The 27,690-nt window shown below is 40.2% G+C and overlaps 1 protein-coding gene across 1 annotated transcript; it reads left to right on the top strand.

Moving 5' to 3' along the window:
* The first annotated feature begins 902 nt into the window (after positions 1-902).
* LOC122652280 (myb family transcription factor PHL7-like) lies at positions 903-27,690 on the top strand. The gene is made up of 7 exons (XM_043845979.1): positions 903-1,007; positions 17,460-17,693; positions 18,523-18,599; positions 18,706-18,748; positions 18,915-18,972; positions 19,561-19,630; positions 26,868-27,690. The coding sequence occupies exons 2-7, from the start codon at positions 17,471-17,473 to the stop codon at positions 27,384-27,386; spliced, it is 990 nt and encodes a 329-aa protein (XP_043701914.1). The 5' UTR covers positions 903-1,007; positions 17,460-17,470; the 3' UTR covers positions 27,387-27,690.

The following is a 27,690-nucleotide window of genomic DNA, read 5'->3' as shown; positions in this document are numbered from 1 at the left end:
CTCATTAGTGCCTCACTTGCCTACATTTGGATCTATTACCCCCATCTTAGCAATACAAGTTACCGTTTTCCCAAATACTGAAATCTGTATTGCGTTGACATGTAACCATTCGTCGATGGAAGAGGATTCAACCATTTCATGAGGACATGGTCTTCGATCTCCAAATGCAGTTACTTTTGAAACTTTGATTTCTGCCCTTTGCGAGAGTTCGAAGTTGGAACATCGTTGTTCACGGTAACAACAATGAAGAGGGGAAAAGTAATGGGAGGAGGAAGGAAGAGAAGATGAAATTAGGGTTTGATAGAGGGTTGGGTTCAGATAGTTCTTCGGAGAGTAGGGAGATTGCTCTACGAGAGTTGCAGGTCATATGAGGAAGAAGATCAATTTGGGGGTTTTTAGATTTCAAGGGTAAAATAGTAACTACACAATGGTCAAGGGTAGTTTAGGGTTTTAAAAAATTTAACCAGCTGACTTCATAAGTCAACAACATAAGACTCTAAAGCAGGGGGTGTTATGAGTATTTTCAGATAAGAGGGGGTGAATTGAGATTAGTTCCATTTTTAGGGGGTGTTTCGTAATTTACCCAAAAAAAATTATGGTACAAGAAAATCAACGGAATATTCTCTGTAGATTCCCATACTGCCGGTCTCATTCATAGGTTTCGGTTTGCTCTAACGGGCAGACCGGGCAGACCGAATTATTGACACCTTGCAACTCCAAATTTCAATATTATTTTATTGTTTTAAATTGAACTAAACGATATGATTGGCTGGTTGCTGAAATTTGAGTTGCTCACTAGGAATTAGGAAAAGAAAAACTTCGATATCAACTAAAACAAAATTAAATCCAAATAAATACGTTTCATTTACTCTTCAGTCTCGTCCTCCTCGTACTCAGGACATTTTTCACACTCAAATCATTCGCAGCAAAGGACTCCGGAATTTAAGTTAATTTTGTTCGAGCCATCTACGAATTCGTCCCTATCGCCGTCTTCATTTAATCGAAGGGTAAAGCTGTTTTCGTCTGTTCGTTAGTTTTGATTTGCTGTTGTATTGCATATCTGGCCATGGATGGCAACTCTGCTTTAAGTTCGTTAGATTTTCTAGTCCTGTGAGGTGATTTTGGTTTTCTGAACCCAAAAAAGTAAACTGTGATTACTGTTATGCCTGGAGATGCATCCATTTATGGCAAGTGTCTAGAGGTTCTGATTATACATTACCCACCCTTCAAAGCATTAATTACTTCTAGCTTTGATTTGATATCAGTATGTGTCTTTATCTGTAACATGGGTCTATTTTGGTATTTGTGGAAATATATTAGGAAATCGATTTTGGAGCTCTAAAAAAAAAGATGGAAATAGTATGTTTCTTTCCCCTGCAATCTGGGAAATTACGTGCTTTTAAAATGTGGAAATCTTAGGTTTCTTACTTTCTTTCCCCTGCAGTAGTGTCTGCTATGGGAATCATTACATCATCCAGTACCCTAGATTAAACTAGAGCCACTGAAAACTAAAGAAACCTGGCTGAGACTCAATTTGAGGGTGCCTGCCATCTGTATGAGGGCGTGGTGACTAACGTGGAAAGGAATTCCCAATTACGATTGGATTACATCAGGGTTCAGTCTTAAGCCCTTACCTTTTTGCGCGTATCATGGACGATATAACCAAGAGCATTCAAGGCGAGGTTCCATGGTTTATGCTCTTCATAACAGTAAACTATGATTACAGTTATGCCTGGTGATGCATCCATTTATGGGAAGTGTCTAGAGGTTCTGATTATACATTGCCGACCCTTCAAAGCATCAATTACTTCTATCTTTGATGTGACATCAGTAGGTTTCTTTATCTGTAACATGGGTCTATTTTGGTATTTGTGGAAATATATTAGGAGATCGATGTTGGAGCTCTGGGTTTTGGTGCTCTAAAAAAAAGGTGGAAATAGTATGTTTCTTTCCCCTGCAATCTGGGAAATTACGTGCTCTTAAAATGTGGAAGTCTTAGGTTTCTTACTTTCTTTCCCATGCAATAGTATCTGCTATGGGAATCATTACATCCTCGAGTACTCTAGATTAAACTAGAGCCACTGAAAACTAAAGAAAGCCAGCTGAAACTCAATTTGAGAGTGCCTTCCATCTTTATGAGGGCGTGGTGACTAGTGTGAGATCTGTGTGAGAGGTCAGTGCAGGGAATTCCCAATTACGATTGGATTACATCAGGGTTCAGCCTTAAACCCTTACCTTTTAGCGCTTATCATTGACGATATAACCAAGAGCATTCAAGGCGAGGTTCCATGACGTATGCTCTTCATAACAGTAAACTATGATTACTGTTATGCCTAGCGATGCATCCATTTATGGCAAGTGTCAAGAGGTTCTGATTATACATTGCCCACCCTTCAAGGCATCAATTACTTCTCTCTTTGATGTGACATCAGTAGGTTTCTTTATCTGTAACATGGGTCTATTTTGGTATTTATGGAAATATATTATGAAATAAATTTTGGAGCTCTGGGTTTTGGTGCTCTAAAAAAAAGGTGGAAATAGTATGTTTCTTTCCCCTGCAATCTGGGAAATTACGTGCTCTTAAAATATGGAAGTCTTAGGTTTCTTATTTTCTTTCCCCTGCACTAGTATCTGCTATTGGAATCATTACATCCTCTAGTACTCTAGATTAAACTAGAGCCACTAAAAACTAAAGAAACCCGGCTGAAACTCAATTGAGGGTGCCTTCCATCTTTATGAGGGCGTGGTGACTAGCATGAGATTTGTGGGAGGTCAGGGCAAGGAATTCCCAATTACTATTGGATTACATTAGGGTTCAGCCTTAAGCCCGTACCCATTTTGCACTTATCATGGATGATATAACCAAGAGCATTTAAGGCAAAGTTCCATGGTGTATGCTCTTCGTAGATGATATCGTTTTGGTGGACGAGACAAAAGAGGGGACTAACTCTACGTTAGAGCTTTGGAGGTCAACCTTGGAAATAAGAGGCTTTAAGATTAGTAGAACGAAGACGGAGTATATGATGCGTAATTTTAGTCACATTATGATTGATATTGATATGGTACAAATTGAGGAGAGAGGTACAACAAAGTGACTATTTTAGATATCTGGGGTCAATCATCAATAAAGAAGGTGATAGAGAAGATTATGTTTCACAAAATTAAAATGGGATGGATGAAGTGGAGAAGTGCGTTCGGAGTGCTGTGTGATCGACGTATTCCTTTAAAGCTGAAAGGAAAATTCTATCAGACTATTGTACGACCGACCCAGATGTATGGGGCAGAATATTGGGCGGGCAGTTAAGAAGTGTCATATTGGGAAGCTATGTACGGAAAAACTAGGAAGGATAAAATTAGGAATGAGCATATTAGAGTTGTTTCTTGGGAGTTGCCCCAATCAACGACAAGCTGCGAGAGAGTCGTTTGAGGTGGTATGGTCATGTTCAACGGAGGCCTAGGGACGCCTCGGTATGGAGGAGCTATCTGATTCCGATTGAAGGAGCTAAAAGAACTAGGGGAAGGCCTAAAATGACCATAGGAGAAGTTGTGAGGAAAGACGTGCATAGTTTAGTTCTTGTACCAAGTATGACCTCATATAGAGCCTTTTGGAGGGCAAGGATCCATGTACCAGACCCCTTTTAGCTGAGATTCTCCTGATTGTGCATATTTCCTCTTACTTTCAGCTTTCACCCTTCAATTTTCTTTTTATTTTCCATTTTTCATTTGTCATTTCTCATCGCTTTCCTCATCTCTTCATTCCCCTTTTTTTGTTCAGGCCTTAGTTTCCTTACATTGTTTTGTTGGATCCATGTAGTTGACCCCATTAAGTTGTTCTAATCATGGTGTTCAATAGTGAGATTCTTTAACAGCTCAACTCCTATAAAAGTGAAACCGATGCAAAAATTGACATTGTCATTGAATGTGTCGATACCCTCATTGTAGCTGTCAGTTCCTTCCATACTATGATGACACCCATGCAAGCTTCTATTGATCGATTGACAAATTTGGATAAAGGAGAAAGAGTCCGATGCAATCCGGGGATTATTCCAACTGTATCCCACGAGATCTATCGCATGGTACATCTGCCACCAACACCACTACATCATACACCACCACCACCATATGGAATTGGTCGATATGATGATTATGAAGTTGAAAGAGGCGAGAAATTGGACGTCCTCGATTTTTATCCTCAGAGTAGTTCCTTTGGCTCATAGTTTGGAAATTTTGTTTTAGATGGTAAGGTTGACTAAGGCCAGAAAGATCTTATTTGCAGAGGCTAAACTGAAGGGCACGACTTGAGTCTGGTGGATCAAGCACCAGCAACAGAATCGGACTCCAGGCATTGGGTTAGTCACTACTTGGGCTGAGATGAGTGAAGCTATAAACCAAAGATTCTTGCCTATTGACTACAAGCAGCTCATGAACCTTAGGTTTGCAAAGTTGAGGCAGGAAACCATGACAACTAAGGAGTATGTCGCCAAGTTTTACTATTTAGCCACTTGATTTGACTTTGAGTGAGATGAAGAGATATTGGTGCCATAGTTCTGCAATGGTTTGCACTCTTTAATCAGTGTTGCACTAGCATCAAACCGACTGCTTGCAATGGAGGATGTTGTACAAATGGCATATGAGGTAGAAGAAAGTCTGAAGTAGCCATACACTCGAAGGATTTTACAGATACTTTCCTTGGGGGTAACGATTCCAGTCAGCAACAGTATTCGCCCTAGGAAAAGTTATTCAGTAAACCAAATGATAGTGGTTCATCAATGGCACCTCCACCACCTAACCGTCCATATTCTCCACCTCGGCAAGGTTTCAACAAATCTACTGTGATGCCAAAGGCTGCTATTCAGTATTTTACGTGCAAGGGGTACTGACATATTAATGCTCAGTGTCCCAACCGTTTGGTGGTTTATATATATATAAGGATTCTTTTATACCTTATGTTTTAGAAGAATACCTTGGTTTTGAGACAATTGATTTGGAGGTAGAGCATGAGTCAGGTGAGGTCAACAACAATACAATGATGTGGAGCGGAGCGACACCCTTGTTACGTTCTTCATCCTGTTTTGACCACTCACAAGTCACAAGGTCACCGAGGATGAAGATTGCCACCACAACAGTATCTTCCTGACCTGCTTGAAGTGCAATGACCAATTATACAGTATGTTGTTCGATAGTAGTAGTTATACTAATGTCATCTCTGAAGACATTATTCATAAGTTGGGATTGCAGACAATGCCACATCCAACTCCTTACAAATTCGCATGGGAATCTCAAGATTATTGATTGGTGGTTGCTCACCTACTCTATCGGTGGATTCATGGATACGGTACAATGTGATATCCTCCCTTTGAAGGTGTGCCATATTCTTCTTGGTCCATTGTGGCTGTTTGATAAGAGGGTAAAACATTGTGGTAAATGGCAATAAGGCCATGAAGTTTCTTCCCGCTAAAGATCTCCCTGACATTAAGCTCAAGAAGGTAGCGGGATCATTTCTCTTGCAATGTATTGACTCATATGGCCTCTTTGTCCTTATCTCAACTCGATGGAGTCGATTACTTTTCAAAAGAGACGAATTGATGCATTAGCACTTGGTTCATTGGACAAATATGACCAACTTTGGAAACCCAAACCTAGATGGAACTGGTCCAACCTAGGTTTTTGGTCCAACAAGGGATGGAAGTAGTTTAGTTATTTTTATGTCTTTTCTTTGCTTGGGTAGGTAATAGGCTAGTTATGCTATTTTGAACTCTATATAGTTTTAGATAGTTGGTTTACAAGTTAATTTCAGTCCTAGAGTCTAATTAAGGGTCTTGTTATTTTCCTTTTATATATTTGCTTGTACCCATTATTGAAACATAGGATGGTGTTATAATATGGGTACAAGGGTATATTTTTCTTATAGGGGTATTTTTGTCTTGTACTCTTTTCTGGAACATTCTTCTTCATATTATAAATAAAGTAGGCTGTGTGCCTGTGTGTCTCATTGACACAAGTCATTCTCACAAATCTCAAAATTGGTTTCATCATGGTATCCAGAGCCAAGAAGAATCGACCTAGGGATTCGAGTTTTTATGAGTAAAAACACAATCGCTGCCAGCCACCAGATCGCAGCCCCACCACCACCATTGTCGTAAGCTCCACCTCCACTCCTCTATCTCTCTCTCTCTCCTCTCGGTCCACCCTCTCTCTCTCTCGCGAGATCCACCAACCCCACCGCCACTACACCCTTCCACCTTTCCCTGCACTGCCTTCGACATCTAGTGGCTCCTTTTTCTCGGTTTTTTAGGGGTCGCCCCATTTGATTTCTGCCTTCTCTCTCCCTTGGTGGTGAGTTTATCCCACCAAGGGCCCTTTTTTTTTCCTGCCATTATGCAGTGAATCTCCTTATTTTTTGGAGATTTCTTTTATGTGGCGTATGAGCGTATCCAATTTTTGGATTAGGTGTTTGTGATTCTGCAAACCAGCGGCTATGTCGGACAAAGAAAATTCATCTCTTTCATTTGGACAGGGAGGCTCCTCTGTGGCTCGTGAGCAAGATTTCCCCACTTTCCAGACTAATTCCGTCAAACTTGATGGGAACAATTATCTTATGTGATCCAAATCCGTTTCTCTTGCTGTGGGTTCCCGTGGTTTGACTGGCACCTCTGTTCGGCCCTCTACTGCTGGTAAAGCTCAGGACAAATGGGACATCGATGAGCTTAATGATGTCCTGTCTTCTCAGTTCTATTGATCCTTCCATCTCCCAGAGTTAATTTCTTCTGGAGAATGCTGTTGTTGTCTGAAGTATTGCCAAAGAAACCTATTCTAAGGTTGGCAACGCTGCCCAATGTTATGCCTTCCGTTAGAAGATTCATACTATGGAGCAAAAGGATTTGACTCTCAGTCAATACTATAATACCATCCGGGGTATTTGACAAACTTTGGATTTCTATGGAAAATTTCCGTCTACCTGCAAGGCTGATGCTATGGCCTATCGCAAATGGGATAAGAACCTTAGGGTTTATGATTTTCTGGCCGGGCTAAATATGGAGTATGACCAGATTCGATCCCATGTGCTTAATAGGGATCCGTTCCCTTCTCTAGAACAGGCTCATGCCATTGTGGCTTTTGAGGAGGGCCGATGGGCAACCATGGTTCATCCTCCACCTGTGGAGCGTGTTGCTCTTTATACTGCCCCTACTTCTGGGATTGCCAATGGGGTCTCTAGTCTCTACTGCTGCTGCCTTTGGTTTTGTCCGTGCTCCTGCTATGTCTACTAAGCCACCGATCAAGTATGACTACTGTGGCAAGGAACGTCATACCAAGGATCGGGGTTGGGAGCTCCATGGTCGCCCGCCAGAGTCACTTGGGCGCGGTCAGCCACGGTCTGGGGGCACTGTTGCCCATCAACCTGTCACTGAAGACAATCCTTCAGATGCACCTCTCTTTTGATGAGTTGACCAACCTGCGCCATTTGATGACTAGCTTGAGACTCAGACTTCAGCCCCTTCGGCCCATGCCAGTGTTGCCTCTGCTACTATTGCCTATTCTTCTGCTAGTCCTACTCCTTCAGGTATTGGGTTTTGTGGTCATAGCTCCTCTGTTCACTAGGTTCCCTGGAAAATTGACTCTGGAGCTACAGATCACATGGCCGGTTCCCCTTCCTATTTTTCCCATTATTTTCCTTTGGCTGGAAATAATAAAGTCAGGGTTTTTAATGGTTCATTTTCTCCTATTTCTGGGAAAGACCTTGTTAAATATTCTCCTTCGTTTGTCTTTGTCTTCTGTTCTTCATGTTCCAAATTTTTCTACTAATCTGTTATCTATTAGTAGTATTACTCGTGAGCTGAATTGTAAGGTCATTTTTTTCCCTTCTCATTGTGTGTTTTAGGACTTAGAGACGGGCAGTTTGATTGCATGTGGTAAGATGGAAGGTGGGCTGTACCTATTGGAGCAGCCTCCTACGACATTATCTACTGTGGCTTCTTTTCCAGGCTCTTCTTTTAAAGTTCTTGCTGATTTGCACACTTGGCATTGTCGATTAGGACATCCTCCCTTAAGAACTCTTGCAAATTTATTTCCTGAATTTTCTAAGGCTTGTAATTTGAACAATTTTCACTGTGATTCTTGCATTCTTGCAAAGCAAACCAGACATTCCTATCCTATTTCTGATGAGTAGTTTGGTTCCTTTTAGTTTAATTCATTCTAATGTGTGGGGCCCTGCCCGTGTTGTTTCTTCATCTGGTAATCGTTGGTTTGTTACCTTTATTGATTGTTATAGTAGAACTACATGGGTTTATTTACTGCAACAGAAAAGTGAAGTTTTTCATGTCTTTCAAAATTTTCATAATATGGTTCGCACTCAATTTGATGCCAAAATCAGAATTCTTCAGTCTGATAATGGCACTAATTACTCCGTGGGGACTTTTCAGTCTTATTTTTCTGCCCATGGGATTATTCATCAAACCTCCTGTGTTAATACTCCACCTCAAAATGGGGTTGCAGAGAGGAAAAATAGTCATCTCCTTGAGGTAGCTAGGTCCTTGCTTTTTTCCATGAATGTGCCTGTTCGTTTATGGGGGGATGTTGCTACAGCGGCCTTTCTTATTAATTAGATGCCCTCTCGTGTTTTGGGTAACAAAAGTCCCTTAAAGACTCTTCTTGGAACTGTTACTTTTCCTGTTCCTCCTAAAATTTTTGGATGTGTTGCTTTTGTCCAAAATCATCATGTCTATGGAAAATTAGATCCTCGGGTTGTCCGGTTTATTTTTTTGGGATACTGTGCTACCCAAAAGGGTTATAAATGTTATCATCCATCTTTCAGGAAAACCTTTGTGTCCATGGATGTGGTGTAAAAAGAATCTGTTCCTTTCTACTCTGTTCCTCTGCAGTGGGAGTCTGTTCAACATGAAGAGGTCCTTCAGTCTATTCCTCATATAGGGTTGTCATGGGAAGAAGAGGAAGTTCTTGAGGATGGTGTTACTAGTCAGGAACAAGAACAAAGCGAAAGTGTGGTCCCTATTTAGGGGGAGAGTTCTGTGGTTCCTACTCATGGGGAGAATACTTCTGTTCCAGTGGAAACCACAGTTCAGCAAGTTCAAGAAAATGAGGTTCTGCAAGAAGAGCAAATTAAAGTATATACCAGGAAAAGAAAGCAAGAGTAGCTCAAGCCTACTACCGTCTATCCCACTCAATTGACTGAAACGGTTCCAGGTCCTAGCAACCCTGTTCCCTCTGGTAAGCAATTATCTATCCCTCTTAGTGATCCTACTCTGGACCTTCCTATTGCTATTAGGAAGGGTAAACATAGCTGTACTCATCATCCCATATCTAATGTTTTCTCATATGACTCTTTGTCTCCTACTTTCCAGACTTTTCTTACTTCTTTGTCCTCTGTTTCCATCCTTAACTCTTGGCAAGAAGCAATGGCACCCTCGGACTGGAAAGAAGCTATGGAGGAAGAGATGAAAGCCCTAGGCAAAAATAATACATGGGGTTTGGTTCAGCTACCATCTGGAAAGAAAGTTGTAGGGTGCAAATGGGTGTTTGCTGTGAAACATAAAGCTGATGGGAGCATTGAGAGATATAAAGCCAGGCTTGTTGCTAGAGGCTTTACCTAGACTTATGGGATTAACTATCAGGAGACGTTTGCTCCAGTGGCCAAGATGAATATTGTGAGAGTGCTCCTATCATATGCTGTTAATCAGCGATGGAATTTATTTCAGCTTGATGTTAAAAATGCATTTTTGCATGGTGAATTGGTTGAAGAAGTCTACATGGACATTCCTCCTGGTTTTGATTCCCAGAAGACTTAGGGAAAGGTGTGCAAGCTTAATCGAGCTATATATGGACTCAAGCAATCTCCTAGGGCATGGTTTGGAAGGTTCCACAAAACAATGATCTCTATTGGGTTCAAGCAAAGCAATGCAGATCACACTTTATTCATTAAGAGGACTACTACATATGTGACTATGCTAATTGTGTACGTAGATGACATAGTTATCACAGGGAGTAGTCAGGAGGAGATTGAGTCATTGAAGAAATTCTTGCGCACTGAGTTTGAGATAAAAGATCTTGGTAAGCTTAGGTACTTTCTGGGTATTGAGGTTGCCTACTCCAACAAAGGAATCTCTCTATTGTACACCATGGATCTTTTGGCCGAAACAGATATGCTTGGATGTAAGCCAGCTGAATCTCCAATTGAACCAAATTGTCATCTCCAGTCCAAAGAAGGGGAGCCAGTGGATAAAGAGCAATATCAGAGATTAGTTGGGAGACTTATTTACCTGTCTCGTACTCGCCCAGATATTGCCTTTGCAGTAAGTCTGGTAAGCCAATACATGCATGATCCATACTCTACCCATCTGGATGCAGTTTATAGAATTCTCAGGTATTTGAAGGCTGCTCCTGGGAATGGGATTTCGGTTTCTCCTTATGGTCACATGAAGGTTGAGACCTATATTGATGCTGATTGGACTGGTTCTCCAGATGATAGGCGTTCTACTTCTGGCTACTGTACTTATGTGGGAGGTAACCTTGTCACTTGGAGAAGGAAGAAACAAACAGTTGTGGCTCGTTCCAGTGCAGAGGTTGAGTTTAGGGCAATAACCCAAGGTATATGTGAAGTTCTTTGGCTTCAAGGGTTGTTGCAAGACCTTGGAATTCAGGTTCAGATGCCAATGCGATTGTTTTCTGATAGTAAACCTGCAATTAGCATTGCTCATAATCCTTTTCATCATGATCGAACAAAGCATGTGGAGATAGACCGTCACTTCATCAAGGAGAAGTTGGACAGTGGTCAAGTATGCATTACCTATGTTCCTTCGGATGATCAGCTTGCTGATGTTCTTACCAAGGGCTTGAGTACTAAGTTGTTTAGTTCTATTGTTAGCAAGTTGGGCAGGATTGACATCTATGCACCAACTTGAGGGGGAGTGTTATAATATAGGTACAAGGGTATATTTGTCTTATAGGGGTATTTTTGTCTTGTACTCTTTTCTAGAACATTCTTCTTCATAATATTAATAAAGTGGGCTGTGTCTCATTGACACAAGTCATTCTCACAATTCCCGAAATTGGTTTCATCAGATGGAATAGACAAGAATTAAGTTTTTCTCTAAGTGAGTGTGTGACAACTCTGAGACCCTATCTCAGAGACTCAGACTTCTCTCTTCTTTCCTATCGGGGTCTACACCAGATAGTAAACAACCCGAAAGAATATGATGGACTTGAACCTTATAGGATCTCTAACACCCAATTTTGGACAAGCTTCTTTTGGGGTTGTTTTAGATTAATTTGTTTGTAGAATGTTAGATATGGGCCAGAATACCGTGGGGGGTATTCTGGACTTTTTCCTCTTTATTTATTTTTTTGTTTGTATGTGGTTTAGTCCCACATTGCTCATGTACATATGTTTATTCTTTTGTTAGTCTTATAAATAAAGAGGTGCTTGGGGTCACTAAGATCATCCAAACCTTTCCCTAATTTAAGTCTCTCTACATGGTATCAAAGCCGACTTCGAATTAGGGACCCCCCCTTCGATTTCTTTCCCCTTTTTTTCCTTCCATCATTTTTTTCTCTTTGTTTCTGCTTTTTCCTCCTTGGTTCTCCCTCTTCCATAAGGGCAGCACTACAAGAGCTGATCGTATGATCTAGTGGCTGCCCCTCCCTACCTCTTTTTCCTTTTTTTTTCCTCATGAATTAATACCTGCTCGATAGCTGTTGGACATCACTTGCCGTATTGAAGCCTTTAAGTTTTTTGGAGATCAACCCTTGCCAATATCGATATAGGGTTTCTATCATATAGGGTTTTGGATCTGAATTTCTGCAGAATATTTTCTACATTATACAGTGTTATTCAACTACAGTTACAGCCAATCATCTGCAAGTTTTGTCCCTCACTTGTCCTTTTATCGATTTCCACAATTCAGGTTTTTTCAAAACCCTGACACTATCGATATAGGGGTCTTCTTGTGCTGCTGGTTCTGATTTTTTTGTGAGGTGATTCAGCCTTTACTTTGAAGTTATTATTGGCCTTATTTGCTGTCAGTATGGGTGATTCGACCAATTCTTCAGCTACTTCAGATCAGGTACTTAATGATGGTCACAGCAAGATAGAGTACCATAGCTTCCCACCAAATCCTATTAAACTAGATGGCTCGAATTATCTTCTCTGGTCCAGATCTGCCTCTTTTGCCATTACAGGCCGTGGTCTCACCAAATATTCGGCACTGTGTTATGCCCATCGAACCAGACTCGCTCAGACAAGTGGCTTCCCAATAATGGTGTTCTGATGTCTTATCTGATAGGCTCTATGACTTCAGATTTACAGCATAATTTTCTTCTTCTGGACATTGCCTCTCAGATTTGGGCTGCATGCAAGGAAACATATGGGCAGCTTAGTAATGATGCCCAAGTATATGAAATCCGGAAGAAGGTCCTTCACACCACTCAGGGAGAACTTTCAGTGTCCAAAGACTATGCTACTCTTCGCAGTCTATGGCAACAGTTGGACCATTTCTCAGACTTTCACCCTACTACAGTGGCTGATATTGCTTCCTATAAGAAGCACGTGGATAAGATCAGGGTATACGATTTTTTGGCTGGCTTGAATGTGGAGTATGATTAGATCCGGGTTCAGGTGTTGGGCCATAAGCCTTTTCCCACACTTGAACAATCATATGCCTTGGTATCTTCTGAGGAGAACCGGAGGGCTGCTATGTTGCACCCTCCTATTGCTGACAGATTAGCTCTCAAGGCTACTGCCCCTGCCACTCCTGCTCTTAGTGGCACTGCTTCTCTTGGTGATTCCGCTGCAGGGAATGTTGTTTGTGAGCACTGTCACAAGCCCTATCACACCAAAGAGAGGTGCTGGAAACTTCATGGGAAACCAGCTGATTTTGAAGTAAAAAGGGCTGCCAAGACCAAGAATAAGACAAAGACCAAGGCCCATTAGACTGAGACTATTACTGCAGCCCCTGCTACTTACCCTGGTCTATCCCAGGAGGATCTACAGGCACTTCTACGTATGCTAAGGTCTTCCGCTGCCGTTGCCTCTACTACATCAGCTACTGCCAATTCCCCTGCTCCCTCAGGTTCATACTTTGCCCGGTCAGGTATTGCATTTGGGGGTCATTGTGCTTTTGTAGCTTCCCATCCTTGGATCATAGATTCTGGGGCTACAGATCATATGACCGGTTCCTCTAGTTTGTTTCATAGATACTCTCCCACTTCTGGGAAAGACAAGGTTAAGGTGGCTGATGGTTCTCTTTCTTCCATCTCTGAAAGAGGGTCATCAACTGCACTTCCTCTCTTCCATTGTCTTCTGTTTTGCGCATTCCTAACTTTACTACTAACCTTCTTTCCATTAGTAGTATTACTCGTGATCTTAACTGCAAAGTTACTTTCTTTCCTTCTCATTGTGTGTTTCAGGATCTGGAGTCTGGGAAGACGATTGGATTGGGTAAAGTGCACGGTGGGCTGTACCTACTTGATGACGGTCGCTTCTCTCCACCACCATTACATTCTCCACTACACCAGAACTCCATGGTCTCTTCTGAACTCTACCAGTGGCACTCTAGGTTAGGTCACCCCCCTTTAGGGATTTTAGTTCATTTATTTCCTAGTTTGGTCACCCTTCATACTAAGGATGACTTTTTTTGTGAGGCTTGTGTTCTGGCCAAACAGACACGTTCCAATTATCCTGTTTCAAATAAAAGGAGTTCTTTTTGTTTTAATTTGGTGCACTCTGATGTTTGGGGCCCTAGTCATAAACCTTCCATTTCTGGCCATCGTTGGTTTGTCTCTTTTATTGATTGTCATTCTCGACATACCTGGGTGTATCTTTTGCACACAAAAAATCAAGTTTTTTCATGTTTTCGGCATTTTCATAAAATGATACAAACTCAGTTCCAGGCTACTCTCAAAGTCTTGAGAAGTGATAATGGAACAAAGTATACTGAGTCCCAATTTCAAAAATATTTGGCTGACCATGGCATACTTCATCAGACTAGTTGTGTTGATACCCCCACCCAGAATGGTGTGGCAGAAAGAAAGAATCGCCACTTGTTAGAGATGGCCAGGGCTTTGATGTTTGCGAGGAATGTCCCATCTCAATATTGGGGGGATGCGGTACTCACTGCAGCCTATCTTATCAATCGGCTGCCTTCTAGAGTTCTTAACTCTCGTAGCCCCTCTGATGTTTTAATGGGACATTCCTCCTTTGTTGTGCCCCCCAAGGTGTTTGGTTGTGTGTGTTATGCTAGGGATACTAGATCTCCTGGCAAACTTGACCCTCGGGGACTTCGTTGTATTTTCTTGGGTTATTCTCTGACCCAGAAAGGTTACAAGTGTTACCATCCCCTTCCCGCCGTATCATGGTTAGTATGGATGTTATTTTCCATGAGTCCCTTTCTTACTATTCTTCGCCACCTCTTCAGGGGGAGAGTTCTAGTGAAGATGTGCCTTTTGAGATTCCTCTACCAGAGGTTCCTCAGGCTGCTGTCCAACCTACTTTACCACCACCCACGGCTGTTGCCCAGCCAACTTTACCACCACCCACGGCTGCTGCCCAGCCTACTTTGGATGCCCAACTTCCTCTGGCTGTTCCTCCCTCACCTAATGGGAATCCTTTACAGGGGGAGACCACAGAAAATAGTGTTGTTAATGTTCCTATCCAGGGGGAGCTGACCCCTGTCCAGAGGACTATTGGTGAATTTTAGAAGAGAATCAACGATAACTCCAACATCATCACCTATATAAGGGGCAGATCCAACAGAGGGTAGTTGCAAACCACTGTAGCACCAGTACCCATCCAATTGCCTGCTCCAGACCCGGATCCTTTATCTCCTAGTAATCCCTCTCCTTCCGACCTACCTATTGCTCATCGCAAAGGTACTAGGACTTGCACTTTACATCCCATATCTCGCTTTGTTTCGTATAGTTCTCTTTCTCCTTTCCGTGCTTTTGTATCCTCTCTTTCTTCTGTCCCTATTCCTAAAACTTGGCAGGAAGCATATACAGATGGAAAGTGGAAGGCTGCAATGTTGGAAGAAATGAGAGCACTACACAAAAATAACACGTGGGATCTTGTAGCTCTTCCTCCAGGAAAAAAACCAGTGGGATGTAAATGGGTCTTCGTGGTCAAACAGAAGGCTAATGGTTCAGTGGATCGGTATAAGGCACGTCTGGTTGCAAAGGGGTTCACTCAGACTTATGGAGTTGACTACCAGGAGACCTTTGCACCAGTGGCAAAGCTCAACACTATCAGGGTGTTATTATCTTGTGCTGCAAATCTTGGGTGGGATCTTCAGCAGTTAGATGTAAAGAATGCCTTCCTCCATGGGGAGCTTGAGGAGGAGGTATATATGGACATTCCACCAGGCTTTTTTGATGACAGGACTAGGGGCAAAGTTTGTAAGTTGAAACGTGCTCTCTATGGGTTGAAGCAGTCGCCTAGGGCCTGGTTCAGCAGATTTCATAAGGCTATGATTTCAGCAGGTTACAAGCAGAGCAATGCTGATCACACCTTGTTCATCAGGCGAGTTGGTGATAAGGTTACTCTACTCATAGTCTATGTGGATGATATCGTGCTGACTGGTAATGATAATGCGGCTATCAGGGATTTGAAGCTTCTCCTTGGCCGTGAGTTTGAGGTCAAAGATCTAGGTTCTCTAAAATATTTTCTAGGGATAGAAGTGGCTCGCTCTTCAAAGGGCATCTTTCTTTCTCAAAGAAAATATGTCCTTGATCTATTGGCTGAGACAGGATTGCTAGGTTGTCATCCTTCAGATACTTCTATGGATGCTACTACAAAACTTAGGTAGAAAGAAGGTGAACCTGTTGACAAGGGTGGTTACCAGCGGCTAGTGGGCAAACTAATCTATCTTTCTCACACCAGACCTGACATAGCAGTTGCTGTAAGTATGGTGAACCAATTCATGCATGATCCCTATTCCTCTCATATGGATGTAGTCCGTCGTATTTTGAGGTATTTGAAGTCTACTCCAGGAAAGGGAATTCTCTTATCTCCCAATGGTCACCTCAAGATTGAAGCTTATACTGATGCCGATTGGGCTGGTTCTTTTGACAGAAAATCTATCTCTGGCTATTGTTCCTTTGTGGGTGGGAACCTTGTCACATGGCGTAGCAAAAAGCAGAATGTTGTGGCAAGGTCCAGTGCTGAAGCTGAGTTTCGTGCGATGGCCCAAGGCATTTGTGAACTTCTATGGCTTAAGGGATTATTACAGGATATTGGTGTTGCTATCCATCTTCCAATGATGCTTTATTGTGATAATAAAACTGCCATTAGCATTGCTCATAATCCTGTCCAGCATGATCGCACTAAACACGTGGAGGTTGACAGACATTTCATCAAGGAAAAACTTGAAGCTGGCCTTATTTGTGTTCCCTTTGTGAAGTCTACTGATCAGCTGGCGGATGTGTTCACTAAGGGGCTGACTAGCAAGCTGTTTCATCCTATCTTAGTCAAGTTGGGCATGCATGATATATATGCTTCAACTTGAGGGGGAGTGTTAGATATGGGCCAGAATACCGTGGGGGGTATTCTGGACTTTTTTCCTCTTTATTTATTTGTTTGTTTGTATGTGGTTTAGTCCCACATTGCTCATGTACATATGTTTATTCTTTTATTAGTCTTATAAATAAAGAGGTGCTTGGGGTCACTAAGATCATCCAATCCTTTCCCTAATTTAAGTCTCTCTACATAGAATATAAGGGCTTAAGCATGGTTCTTAGAGTCTTAGGCTTGGGACCTGCTTCTCATTGAACATTCTTCAGTAATTTGGACTAGATTTCATTCTATGTTATTTATTCCTTTCTTAGTTAATCTTAGTTCTTGAAATTTTCTTAACTATGTTTATGTCTTGGACTTATTTTTATAGAGGATGGACCTCAGTAGGTGGGCTTTCCTATGCCTAGACCAGATCTCAACTCATCCAGGTTATTTCAATGGTGTCTTCCCAACATTTGACCAAGTCCTGGTGACTAGGTACTCAAACCATGCCAATTACAATAGACAGTGAGCCCAAGAAAATGAGCATGTGCAAATTGTGACTCAGGCACCCTTGCCATTACTGGTGCATATGTGGATGTTGGCTCAGGGCATGAAGTACTTCACTACACTGCCAATGCAAGAGTGATTAATGCATAGGTAAAGAGTGAGAAGGCTTTCACAAGCCCAAGAAAAATTCCTTCTTGAGAGGATACTATGATTTTTCTAGAGCTAAGAGTCTAGAACTCAAGTCATAGATCTGCCTCTTTTTATAGATTTAAGAAAAGGCTACGGTTTTCCTTTGTCAATGAGCTTATGATCTCTTGCTGTTTCTATTTTAACTTTTAATATTCACTGCCTCTCCTCTTTCTCTCTCGTGCATGCAGGCTGCTAGAATCTTCATGATACTATTCCTTCACTTCCTTGCTGAACTTGATGAATTTTTGTTTCCTGTTCATAGGTTAATGACAAATGTATCAGACAAAGACTGTCCCTAGTTCAAGTTTAGTTTGCAGCAACTCATTAGTTCAAAGTCAGCATATAGACAACAGTGCCACTGCAATGGCTCCTAGCAGTGGAGGCAACAATCTTGGCAGTAATAATTCTAATCTGGCCTCCAGGCAACGGTTACGTTGGACGCGTGAGCTTCATGAACGTTTTGTCGATGCTGTAGCGCAACTTGGCGGCCCAGATAGTGAGTTAGATAATTTTTTATTTTGAGTTTATTATGTATTTGATGACTGTGGAACATGCATTCCACATTACATGGTATTTTTGGGATGAAACTATGAATGAGCAAAGTATAGTTCAATTGCATAACAAAGAAAATTTGTGGTAGATACTATGATCCCACTATCCCAGTTGTAGATCGTGAATATTTCTAGACATTTTTCTAGTAGTCCTTTCGTATTTTGTAGTCTGTTGCAGAATTTTAATCACTCGGAAGGGGGGGGGGGGAGAGAGAGAGAGAGTGGAAGGCTTTTGAGTAATTGGCTATGCTGGTTCTGCGCCATTCTGAGAGATTACAGGAACTTCCTACCCTTCTTAGATGCATGAAGTTTGTTTGTAGATCTGATTATAAAGCTGAATTCAGTGCTGGAGAACTTGCCCATTTACAATTGATTACATTAGTACTTGGGTGTTGGGTTGAAGGGATAACTTGGTCATTTTAGACCCCCCCCCCCCCAAAAAAAAAAACAAAAAAACAAAAAAAAAAGAGAAAAATATTTTCCACTTTTCCAGAGAACCTTGTTAAGTGACTTAAAAACTTGCCACGTACACTTTGTGCAGTCAATAATGGGGTGTTAAGTTGAAGGGTGTGAATTATTCATTTTGGAACCCCAAAAAACTTGACTTGCAGAAACCCTTGATGACATGTTTGCGAAACTTTCCCAAGCACTGTGGAAAACTCGATTTAGTACAAGAAAGTCTGAAATTTCAAAGGAGCAGTCCCCTGAGTTCCTATTTTTTAAAATTATGTATAAAATTGGCATGATGTCAGTGTTTTTTGTCCACTATTACAGGGGCTACTCCTAAAGGTGTCCTCAGAGTCATGGGTGTACAAGGTTTAACTATTTACCATGTAAAAAGCCACTTGCAGGCAAGTATTTATGGTAATGAAAACCTTCCTTGCATCCTTCTCCTCCTTGTAACTTTTTGTTCTTTTATGGGTTTTTTTATTAATTCTTCTACTGTGGTGCATTCAGAAATACCGGCTTGCAAAATACGTCCCAGAGTCTTCATCTGATGGTGTGTACATCCGTCTTGCATTACATACACTTATCGCTGTTTTCATTTTGTAGTTGTTTGGAGATGTGAATTCTATTGTTTTTTTTATTATCAGCAGTAGTAGATAGAAAACAGGGTACAAGAGATACTTTCAGAATAGAAATTTAGTGATATTTTGCAAATGTAGGTATGAAGGCTGACAAGAAAGACTCAGGCGACTTGTTTTCTGGCTTGGATGGTTCTTCGTAAGTAGGAATACCTTTTCATGCTTTGTGCGATCTGAATTTAAGCTGGCAAATAAATCGCAATAGCCTTTTACATCGACGTTGTAGCTGTAAAAATTGCCAGTGTAAATTAATTACTGCCGTCCACAGCCTGTCTTTGCAAACCATTTTGGCATACCTCACCCGATTAACAATCAATTCAGCTTCTGGTTTATCATTTTCCCCACATGAATCAAGGGACTGTACTCTAACAACCTCATTAATAATCTATTTCTCCCTATCTTGAAATTAGGTTTTGTGTACTTTAACCTGAACATGATCAGGCCTGGCGATTGTTCAACTGTTAGAAGGTCAATTGACCTGGACCATTCCCATCTGTGCAAAAGGCTTGTTTGTAACCGATGGCTCCATTGAGGCGATCCAGTGGACAATACTAACCATCCAATCTCCTACATTCTTTTGGATGGTCCTAAAACTTATGTCAAGCAAATGAGAAAAAAAGTTCATCATTGGCTACATTTTTTCTGAAACATACAAATGTCTTTATTGGCTTGTATTATTATTTAAGGGCTACTTGATCTGAGGAATTTGTAATCTTTATGTTTGTAGTGGTATGCAAATAACAGAAGCACTCAAGCTGCAGATGGAAGTGCAAAAACGGCTGCATGAGCAATTAGAGGCAAGTCTTTCAACTTATAATTCTAGGAAGCACCTTTTCGAAATAGATCTATTGTCTATTGTTTTTGTCTTTGCAAACCTTTAAAATTCTTGAAGTCAAAGTGCAGAAATCTGTTTAAGTGGAGTATAAGTGTATAACATAGTTAGCAGAAAAGGCTGAAATGCTCTTAAGTCAGAAATTTGTAGCAAGAATAGCGAGTCTTGGCTACTAAGTAGCTTGCAAAATAGCGTCTCTAGAAAAAAGCAACTTTCTAGAAAGAGATCTAGTTGCTAAAACACATAAAGGAAAGAAACAGAAAATAGTAACTACCAAGTAGCTATTGACTAACTACTAAGACCCATTACAAAAAATAGAAACTAAAGTAGTAGTAGATCTAACAGAATATTCCAGAAATCTCCTAGATAAAGCAATCTTCTGGATAATCTCATCTCCACACAAATAACATGGGACCCATGCAAATCTCCAAATCCACTAAACAAAATAAACTCCAAAATAGAAACTAACTACTTAATCCTGTATAGGAGTTAAATACTAATATTTGGATTTATAGGATTGACCCATTACAATAGTAACCCAAAAATATTAAGCCCATGGCCCATATAATCCATTGGGCACTCAGCCTATCTTCTCTTCTTGCTGGAATTTTGCATCAATCTATCCCATGTTTAATATCCCAATTAATTCATTCCCAACTTTTTGCCATTGTTTCTTTAAAAAAAAATTGACCCTTTCTTGTACTGGCAAATCAAATAGAACCCGAATTTTGCTCATTCCAATGTGTTCCCGTATCCTAATTTACTACGGGTGAGATACGTATCCATCCTAAGATTAAAAAAATGCACAAGGCCCAAGATAGTAGCCTGTCCGAAGACTACTAAGCTAAAGTGTTTAGAGATTTGATTATGAATTGAGGATGCGAAGGTGTGATTCCCAAGGAGATGAGAAAACCATCTCTTGTTAAGTATCCACTATGTACAGTTGGGTCTCCTATTACCAACTTCTGACATCTAAAGAGCGGTGGAGTACGGTTGGTTGGGAGTTAGGATACATCAGTTAGGTTGTTTTTTGTGTCTAGTAAATATTGTAGATTTATAGTATTTGTCTATAAAACAGTTAGGCCAACCCATGTCATCCTAAGAGTGATATTTTTGTTAATGTTCTCTTACAATCAAAATGAACTCTTCATAGTTTTCATTAAAGAAAACTCTATGGGCGTGTTTGGTTGCAAGGGAATTGGGAAAGGGAAGTGAAGGGAAGGGAAGTTAAGGGAAGAGAAGGGAAGTTAAGGAAATTTTTTTTCCCTTTTAAGTCGTTTGGTTGCAAAGGAAGTCAACTGAAATTAATTTTGCTAAGTCGTTTGGTTGTCTGTGAAATTGATGTAAAATCAATTTAAATTTTTTTAAAATTTGTAATCCAACCCAGTTTACTAACTTTCACTTATTAAGGCTCTTTCTTAATAATTTATGGAAAAGGAACGCTAACCGGTGCTGCAGCGCAGTGTGTACTTGCGCTTAGGCATTGCCGTGCAAAATGGCCGGTGCACCCCCTGGAAAGGCAAAAAGGACTAGGGGTGCGCCGGTCATTTCAAACTTTTGTAATATATTACAAAATTTTAATAAATTGGAAATACTATTTGAAAACACATCATATCCACCCCATTGAGACCCATAACATTTACACACAAATGTGCATGGGCAATTAGAGAGCCTCTAAATTCTAACAATTTGGATGGTCAGATGGCAATGTCAAGTTCCTAATTGAAGTTTTCCAACTACGATGTGAGCACTGTATACAAGGGCAAGGATAGGGTTACAAGAAAAGAATATATATATGGAATAGAAACTCGGATCAAATACCATATCCAAAGACCAAAATTAAGCTCCAAAGGAAACACCAATGAAACTCAACGAGTGAGCCAAACATTATAAATCCAAAGTGCAAACAGTTCCATAATTAGCTAACAATGTTGTATCTTATGCTAACTCAGCTCTAGGTTCCCAACCCCACACCATTGTCTTTGCCAAAGTCAGATCTGAATCCATCCTTAGCCTTAGGCTGCGTTTGGTAGCGGTCTGAACAAAGAACGCCCGTTCTTGACTAGAAACGTTCTTTTGCGTTTCTCGTCTGGAACGGCGTTCTGAGACTGAAAATGACCGTTTGATAACGGCCTCAAGAACGCCGTTTAGAACGAAAATGGTGTTTGGTAAAACCTATTCTTCCCTATTTGATATTAATTACAATAATGCCATTTCTTTGTCAATTTTACTAAAAAAAGACTTGTAAAATCCTTTTCTCTTACCAACCTTAGCATAAAATTAAAATATCTCATTAACATAACCAAAGTAAGTATATAAATATGTCAAATTTCAAAGATGCCATTAAAATTGGGTTCTTGTGTGGATTAGTGGCATAACTGACTATGCTATGAACAGTTGAATAAAGAGGGCCTTGGTGGACTCGAACCACCATCCTCTTGGAACATGCTCATGTTCCAAGTGCTGTACCAATTTGAGCTAAAGACCCATCAAGTAGTATTCAACCAGTGGAGACAAAAGGGTATTTCTCCCTATTGAAGCAATACAATCAAGGAAAAACAACAGCAAGTAAACTCATTTCCACCTTTAACACACTTTCCCCACCCGCCAAACATCACACAACAGGTCTGTAATTCATGACTGAAACTTTGTACTGCCTCAATCTCAATGAAGACCAATGGAAATGGGGAAGATAAATAGGAGGAAGGGAACCGCATGCTATTCTGTCATTATACCAGCAGTAGTGATGTCAATATGGTAAGAATTGAACATTAATTCTTAATTAGTTTCTCCAAGAAATGGGACAGTTCAAACAAGAAATAAGTGAAGACATAAGAGGACTGATGAGTTTATCTGAAGCTTCACACCTTGGAATGGAAGGTGAAGATGAAGAAGACAAACTACTTTATGAAGCCAACTACTTCTCTCAGTTTTAGCTGATCTATTCTGCTTAGTTCTGTCCATTAACAGAGGACTCCCCTGTTTCTGTGGTTAATGTTTATTTAGGCCCGCTATGAAGGTTCTATATACTCACAGGATGTCCATTCAAATAAAGGTAAAGAGTATTTCAAGGTTAGTGATGTATGGAATAGTTTAAAAGCCAATGTTCATCAGGTGAAAAGGGTTGCTGTCCAAGCTAAGAAGTAAACTAGCTAAAGTTATCATCAATCAAGGATATTTCTTACAACTTGGGAGTCCAATCATTTCAGATTCCTAAATATCAAAGATTTATATCTAAAGAAAGGAATAGACAAAATTCAGGTCATTTTCCCAAGAATTAAGCAAGAAATGAGGTTCATAAAATGCAACACTTCTCACTTACATGGGTTCTCTCCCTCTATAGTGTCTATCTATCCCCATAGACATCTCTCCCATTTCTTCAAACCAGACCACCCATTTTCAGTCCCAAATATTCAACAAATATAAGAAAAAAACTCTCTTTCACTCACTTTCACTCAAAATGCAAACCCACCCCAAGGCTGAAAAAAGGCTAAACAGATCAATCCATTTAGAGAAGGTAAGCATCACCTCATAAAAGCAACTAGAAAGAATGCAACCACCACTCCATCAACACAAACACATGAACCCTCCCTTTTAAACCCATTTAAACATTATTTAGAAAATTAATCTTAGAAGAAAAATAAAACCACAGGTTTGGAATTGGAATAATAGATTTCATTCTCTTTCTGTAATACCCATTTTCTATCCATTTTTTCACCTATTCCTCTTTTTCTGTGGTAGTGAACAGTATTTTATTGTTCCACTTAATTTGTTTCTCATACCTCTTCAGAAGGCTGACTTCCATGCATAATTATACTATACATGAGTTTTTCGGTCACTGTTTGATGCTTTATACTTGTGGGTTAGTTCATGGTAATGAATTTTTGAGTGTGAAATATGTGGAGAGAAGTGTCGAAAGTGGCTACAGGTGGCAGGTCCTAATCAGTATGAACTTGACTAGATGGTCAAAACCATTTGACACTGTTTAAACTACTGAAATTTTTTATTTTGAAATGGATGAAGGGTGAAACTATAAAGCATAGAAGTGACACTGAATGCATTCCCTGGAACCTAGTGTTAACACCAATTGGTAAGATGAAGGAAGTTGACTAAGATGGTTCAGTGCTGTGTAAGTAAAGTCCAAGTGCTGTGAAGCATGACTTGAATAAAATTGGATGTTTAAAAAGGAAATGGGTGAAACCAAAAGAATTCAGGTTATATATAGTTAGATAACCTGAATACTTATAATTCAACTATGTGAGAACCTGAACACTTATAATTCAACTATGCAACAATGGCACTTCTATTTTTCATTGCCTGGGCACGTGTCAAACATCCACACAGATATTTCGTGTATTTTTTCTTCTCTTAAAAATAATTGGGAGAGAGAGGGATGGATAGGTTGCTTGTAAAAGGAAAACATATTACACATGGTGGACACGAATAGAAAACATAATTATATTCAAATTGAACAATAAAGTGATCACCCATAGGAGGAATACAACTATTATATACTGTTTTCTTTTTTTTTTTTGGTAAGAACTACAATATACTGTTCAATTCCATCATATACATATAAAGATGTGTCCACGGATCAATTTTCTAGCAATGTAGGTATGGTAGGCTGGAAAACAACAGTACCACACTTACACAAAATCAGGATCGCAGTGAACAAAAACTCAAAATCTGTGGACAGAATGAGACAATAGCAATAGCTCCTGATCTAGCTGTTGGATGAGGTTGTTATTGCAGTTGAAGGAAGGCCTCATGGGGCTAGACTTATGCTTAAAATTTTAGGCTCGTCCGATGAGGGAATTGGGAGATAAGACAGAATTAAAAAATAGAAAGTTATAGATTCAGAAATAGAAGGTAACAAAATATTATTGCAATTTTCAACTTACCACTCAGATGAAGTCTAGATTTGGATCGGAGGCGCTAGGGAAGGCATATCAGAGTATCAATGTAAACTAATGATCAGATCTTCTGAAATTAAGGACTGAACATCGATCTATGATGATGATAAACAGCCCTCTTTCAGGCACTAACAGTGTAATACAATTATCATAACTGAATAGAAATTTTAATACTACTGGGAATTAAATAGAACAGAGAAGAAAAGAAATAGGAAAAAGGATATGTTCAAGTTTCCCACTTGAACTGCAGAGCAGGCCTCCCACCTAACTCCAACCTAGTCTCCCACTAGGGTTTCTGTATCCCACAGATCTGCCTCACAGTTACAGCATAAAGCTGAGACAAAATGGGTAACAAAGGGGTGCTGATCCATACCTTTTCGGTTGAGGGTTGCTGATTAAAGGGGTGCTACAAAATTACAGAATATTCAGAAAATTGACACCAATAGATGTACTTGAGAGAGAACCATGAAACAGCAGTCCAAAATTGCATAGACTAGCCAAGATATAAAGAAAATTCTAATGTCTTTAGCAAATATTCCTTCCTTGTCTACCCACTGGATGGAGACCCCTCTTCCCTGATCTGTTATCTTAATATAGACCACAAGACTCCAGAAGAAATCAGATGCCAAAATGCTTTGGAGGATTATTGGATTAAGATTACTAGTTAGAGACAGGAAAGGGACTACTGGAGGAGACCTGTCACAGTTCAAAGATGTAAAGAGATTGATTTTGGGAATTTTTCATTCTGAAGGCAAAGGCTATTATTAGAAGTAAATTAAAAAAAAACTGGGATCATAGGAAGGCATCCGTTTTTTTTAATAGGAGAAAATCGAAAACTGGTCAGGAGAAGGAAAGATTTTAGAAGATGACAAGACCCAATTATGATCAAATTCAAGGAAACATATCAGTGGACTGTGGATATGCAAACTAAGAAAAAAAAAATCTCATCATAGCAAAACAGGAAGATTGCAATAAGGATCAAAGTCGAGAAGAATAAGAAACCATACATTCAAATTCTGAAACAGAAATCTAGGTTGCTGATAGTGCAGAATGTGGACTACAAAAGAGGATGGAATGGGAAAAAAAATCTTATCACAGCAAAACCTAACATCTCGATCTTTTGCTGGACATTTATCTCTATTTCTTCTCTCTTTCTAGATCTCATACTAGAAATCGCCTTGTGAACAAAACCAGAGAAGAGGAAGAAGGATATGAGAGTACCTTCGTTCGGAGAGATGAGAGCTTCGGAGCTTCTCAAAGAGACAACCACCACCGCTTGCTCGAGCTTCGAAGCCTTCTTAGAGAGACTGAACCAGCACTAGAGACGTTAGGGCTTTTGAGCTTCTCAAACGTTTTAAGAGATTCTCCAACCCTTTCAATCGACGAAACAACGAACAAAGCAAGGCTCGAAGTCGATTATTCTCGGGTTTTCAATTTACTTGCGTTTTTGGTCGGAAAATAAAAATTGCAATCTTACCTCAAAAGTGAAATTTATTCTCCATGGGAAAAACAATTCCCTGGCAACCAAACACCTAAAATTATTACCCTTGGGAAAAAAAAATTCTCTTTACATAAAAAATTTACATTCCCCTTGCAACCAAACAAACCCTATATTATTTACAACATGAATCTAAAAGGTTTGTGCTTTCTGGATCCCAAGGACCATCTACAGTCCTCATAAATGCACGAGTGCTTGTATGGAAGGTGGGTTGACCATTCGATGACCTCCTCCTTCAGTATCTCTTATGTTGAAAACCTGTTGATCTGTTGATTTACCCAATTCAAAAGCTTACATGATTAGTTGGAGAAGCCAGCTGTTGTATGAAGTAATCCAAGGTCCCATACTTAGTTGATGTGGGATTATTCCCTAACGTTAACTGCATTGCCATTGTCATCTGAGCCACTAACTGTTTTGGATGGTAATAAAGAAAATATGGTGACTTTTATGGGTATTGCTGGCTGGAGTTGGTTTTTGTGGACATTGTGGTCATTGATGAGTAAGGAGAATGTTTGTTAGATAGATCGTCACTTTTTTTGTGTATATAAACTACTGTGTTATTTAGATCAGATCAATAAAAGAGATAAAATTCCTTGAACAAGAGGGACGTGTATGAAAGAGAAAAAGAATACAAAGCCATGGCTAATCTGTGACATTCATGCCTGGGTAGTGTATGGTATGTTGTCTCAAAGATAGATGGTGTTATGGTTATATATTTCTTTATGGTTAGGTGGATTCAAATGCCTTACAGCATGTAGATGTCTAATTTAGGACTTATCAATGCACAACAGGTTCAGAGGGAGCTGCAGTTACGAATAGAAGCTCAAGGCAAGTACCTGAAGAAGATAATTGAAGAGCAACAACGGCTCAGTGGTTTTCTTGGGGAAACGCCTGGTTCGGTGCTTCCTGCCCTACTCCCTGGCGACAGCTGTCCAAAATCTGACAAGACTGATCCATCAACCCCTGCTCCAACATTTGAGTCTCCCCACCAAGACAAAGCTTCAAAGGAACGTGCTGCAGCAAAGAGTCTCTCCCATGATGAGTCTTTCTCATCCCATCATGAACCATTGACACCAGATTCTGGCTGCCATGTTAGTTCACCAGCCATAAGCCCAAAAGGCAAGAAGTCAGCCAAACAACAGCAACTAAGCATTGGTTCAGCATGTGCAAAACAAGAGATTATCCTCACACACCAGATACTAGAATCAAGTTTGAGTTCTGGTTTCCAGCAGCCATGCTCAGTTTCGTCAATTGGAGATCATTTGGATCCCTCATCTGGGACACCCTTTGATGATGCAGATCAGACTTGAAATGTTCATGGAAAAATGATGTATGATCCAATATTCCAGTATTCTGCTGTTGTCTATACTGCAGGGCTCATCTTCGCCTACCTCCGCCAAAAAAGCAGAAATGTTCTCTCCTTATATTTGTAGATGTAATTTTCAGATGGCAGCATTTATTAGGTAAAAAAAACTGGGTCTATCTTTCCATGTCAGTAGTTATTAGGATTAAGGATACTTTTGTGCTTCTAGACATTTCTTCTTTCCTTGCCTCCCTGTGTTATAATTTGTTGTTAGACATTAACTCTCACATCAAACAGAATTTCGAATTGAA

Source organism: Telopea speciosissima, chromosome 2 (assembly GCF_018873765.1).
Source record: "Telopea speciosissima isolate NSW1024214 ecotype Mountain lineage chromosome 2, Tspe_v1, whole genome shotgun sequence".
Classification (NCBI taxonomy): domain Eukaryota; kingdom Viridiplantae; phylum Streptophyta; class Magnoliopsida; order Proteales; family Proteaceae; genus Telopea; species Telopea speciosissima.
This window is presented reverse-complemented; position numbering and strand designations above follow the sequence as displayed.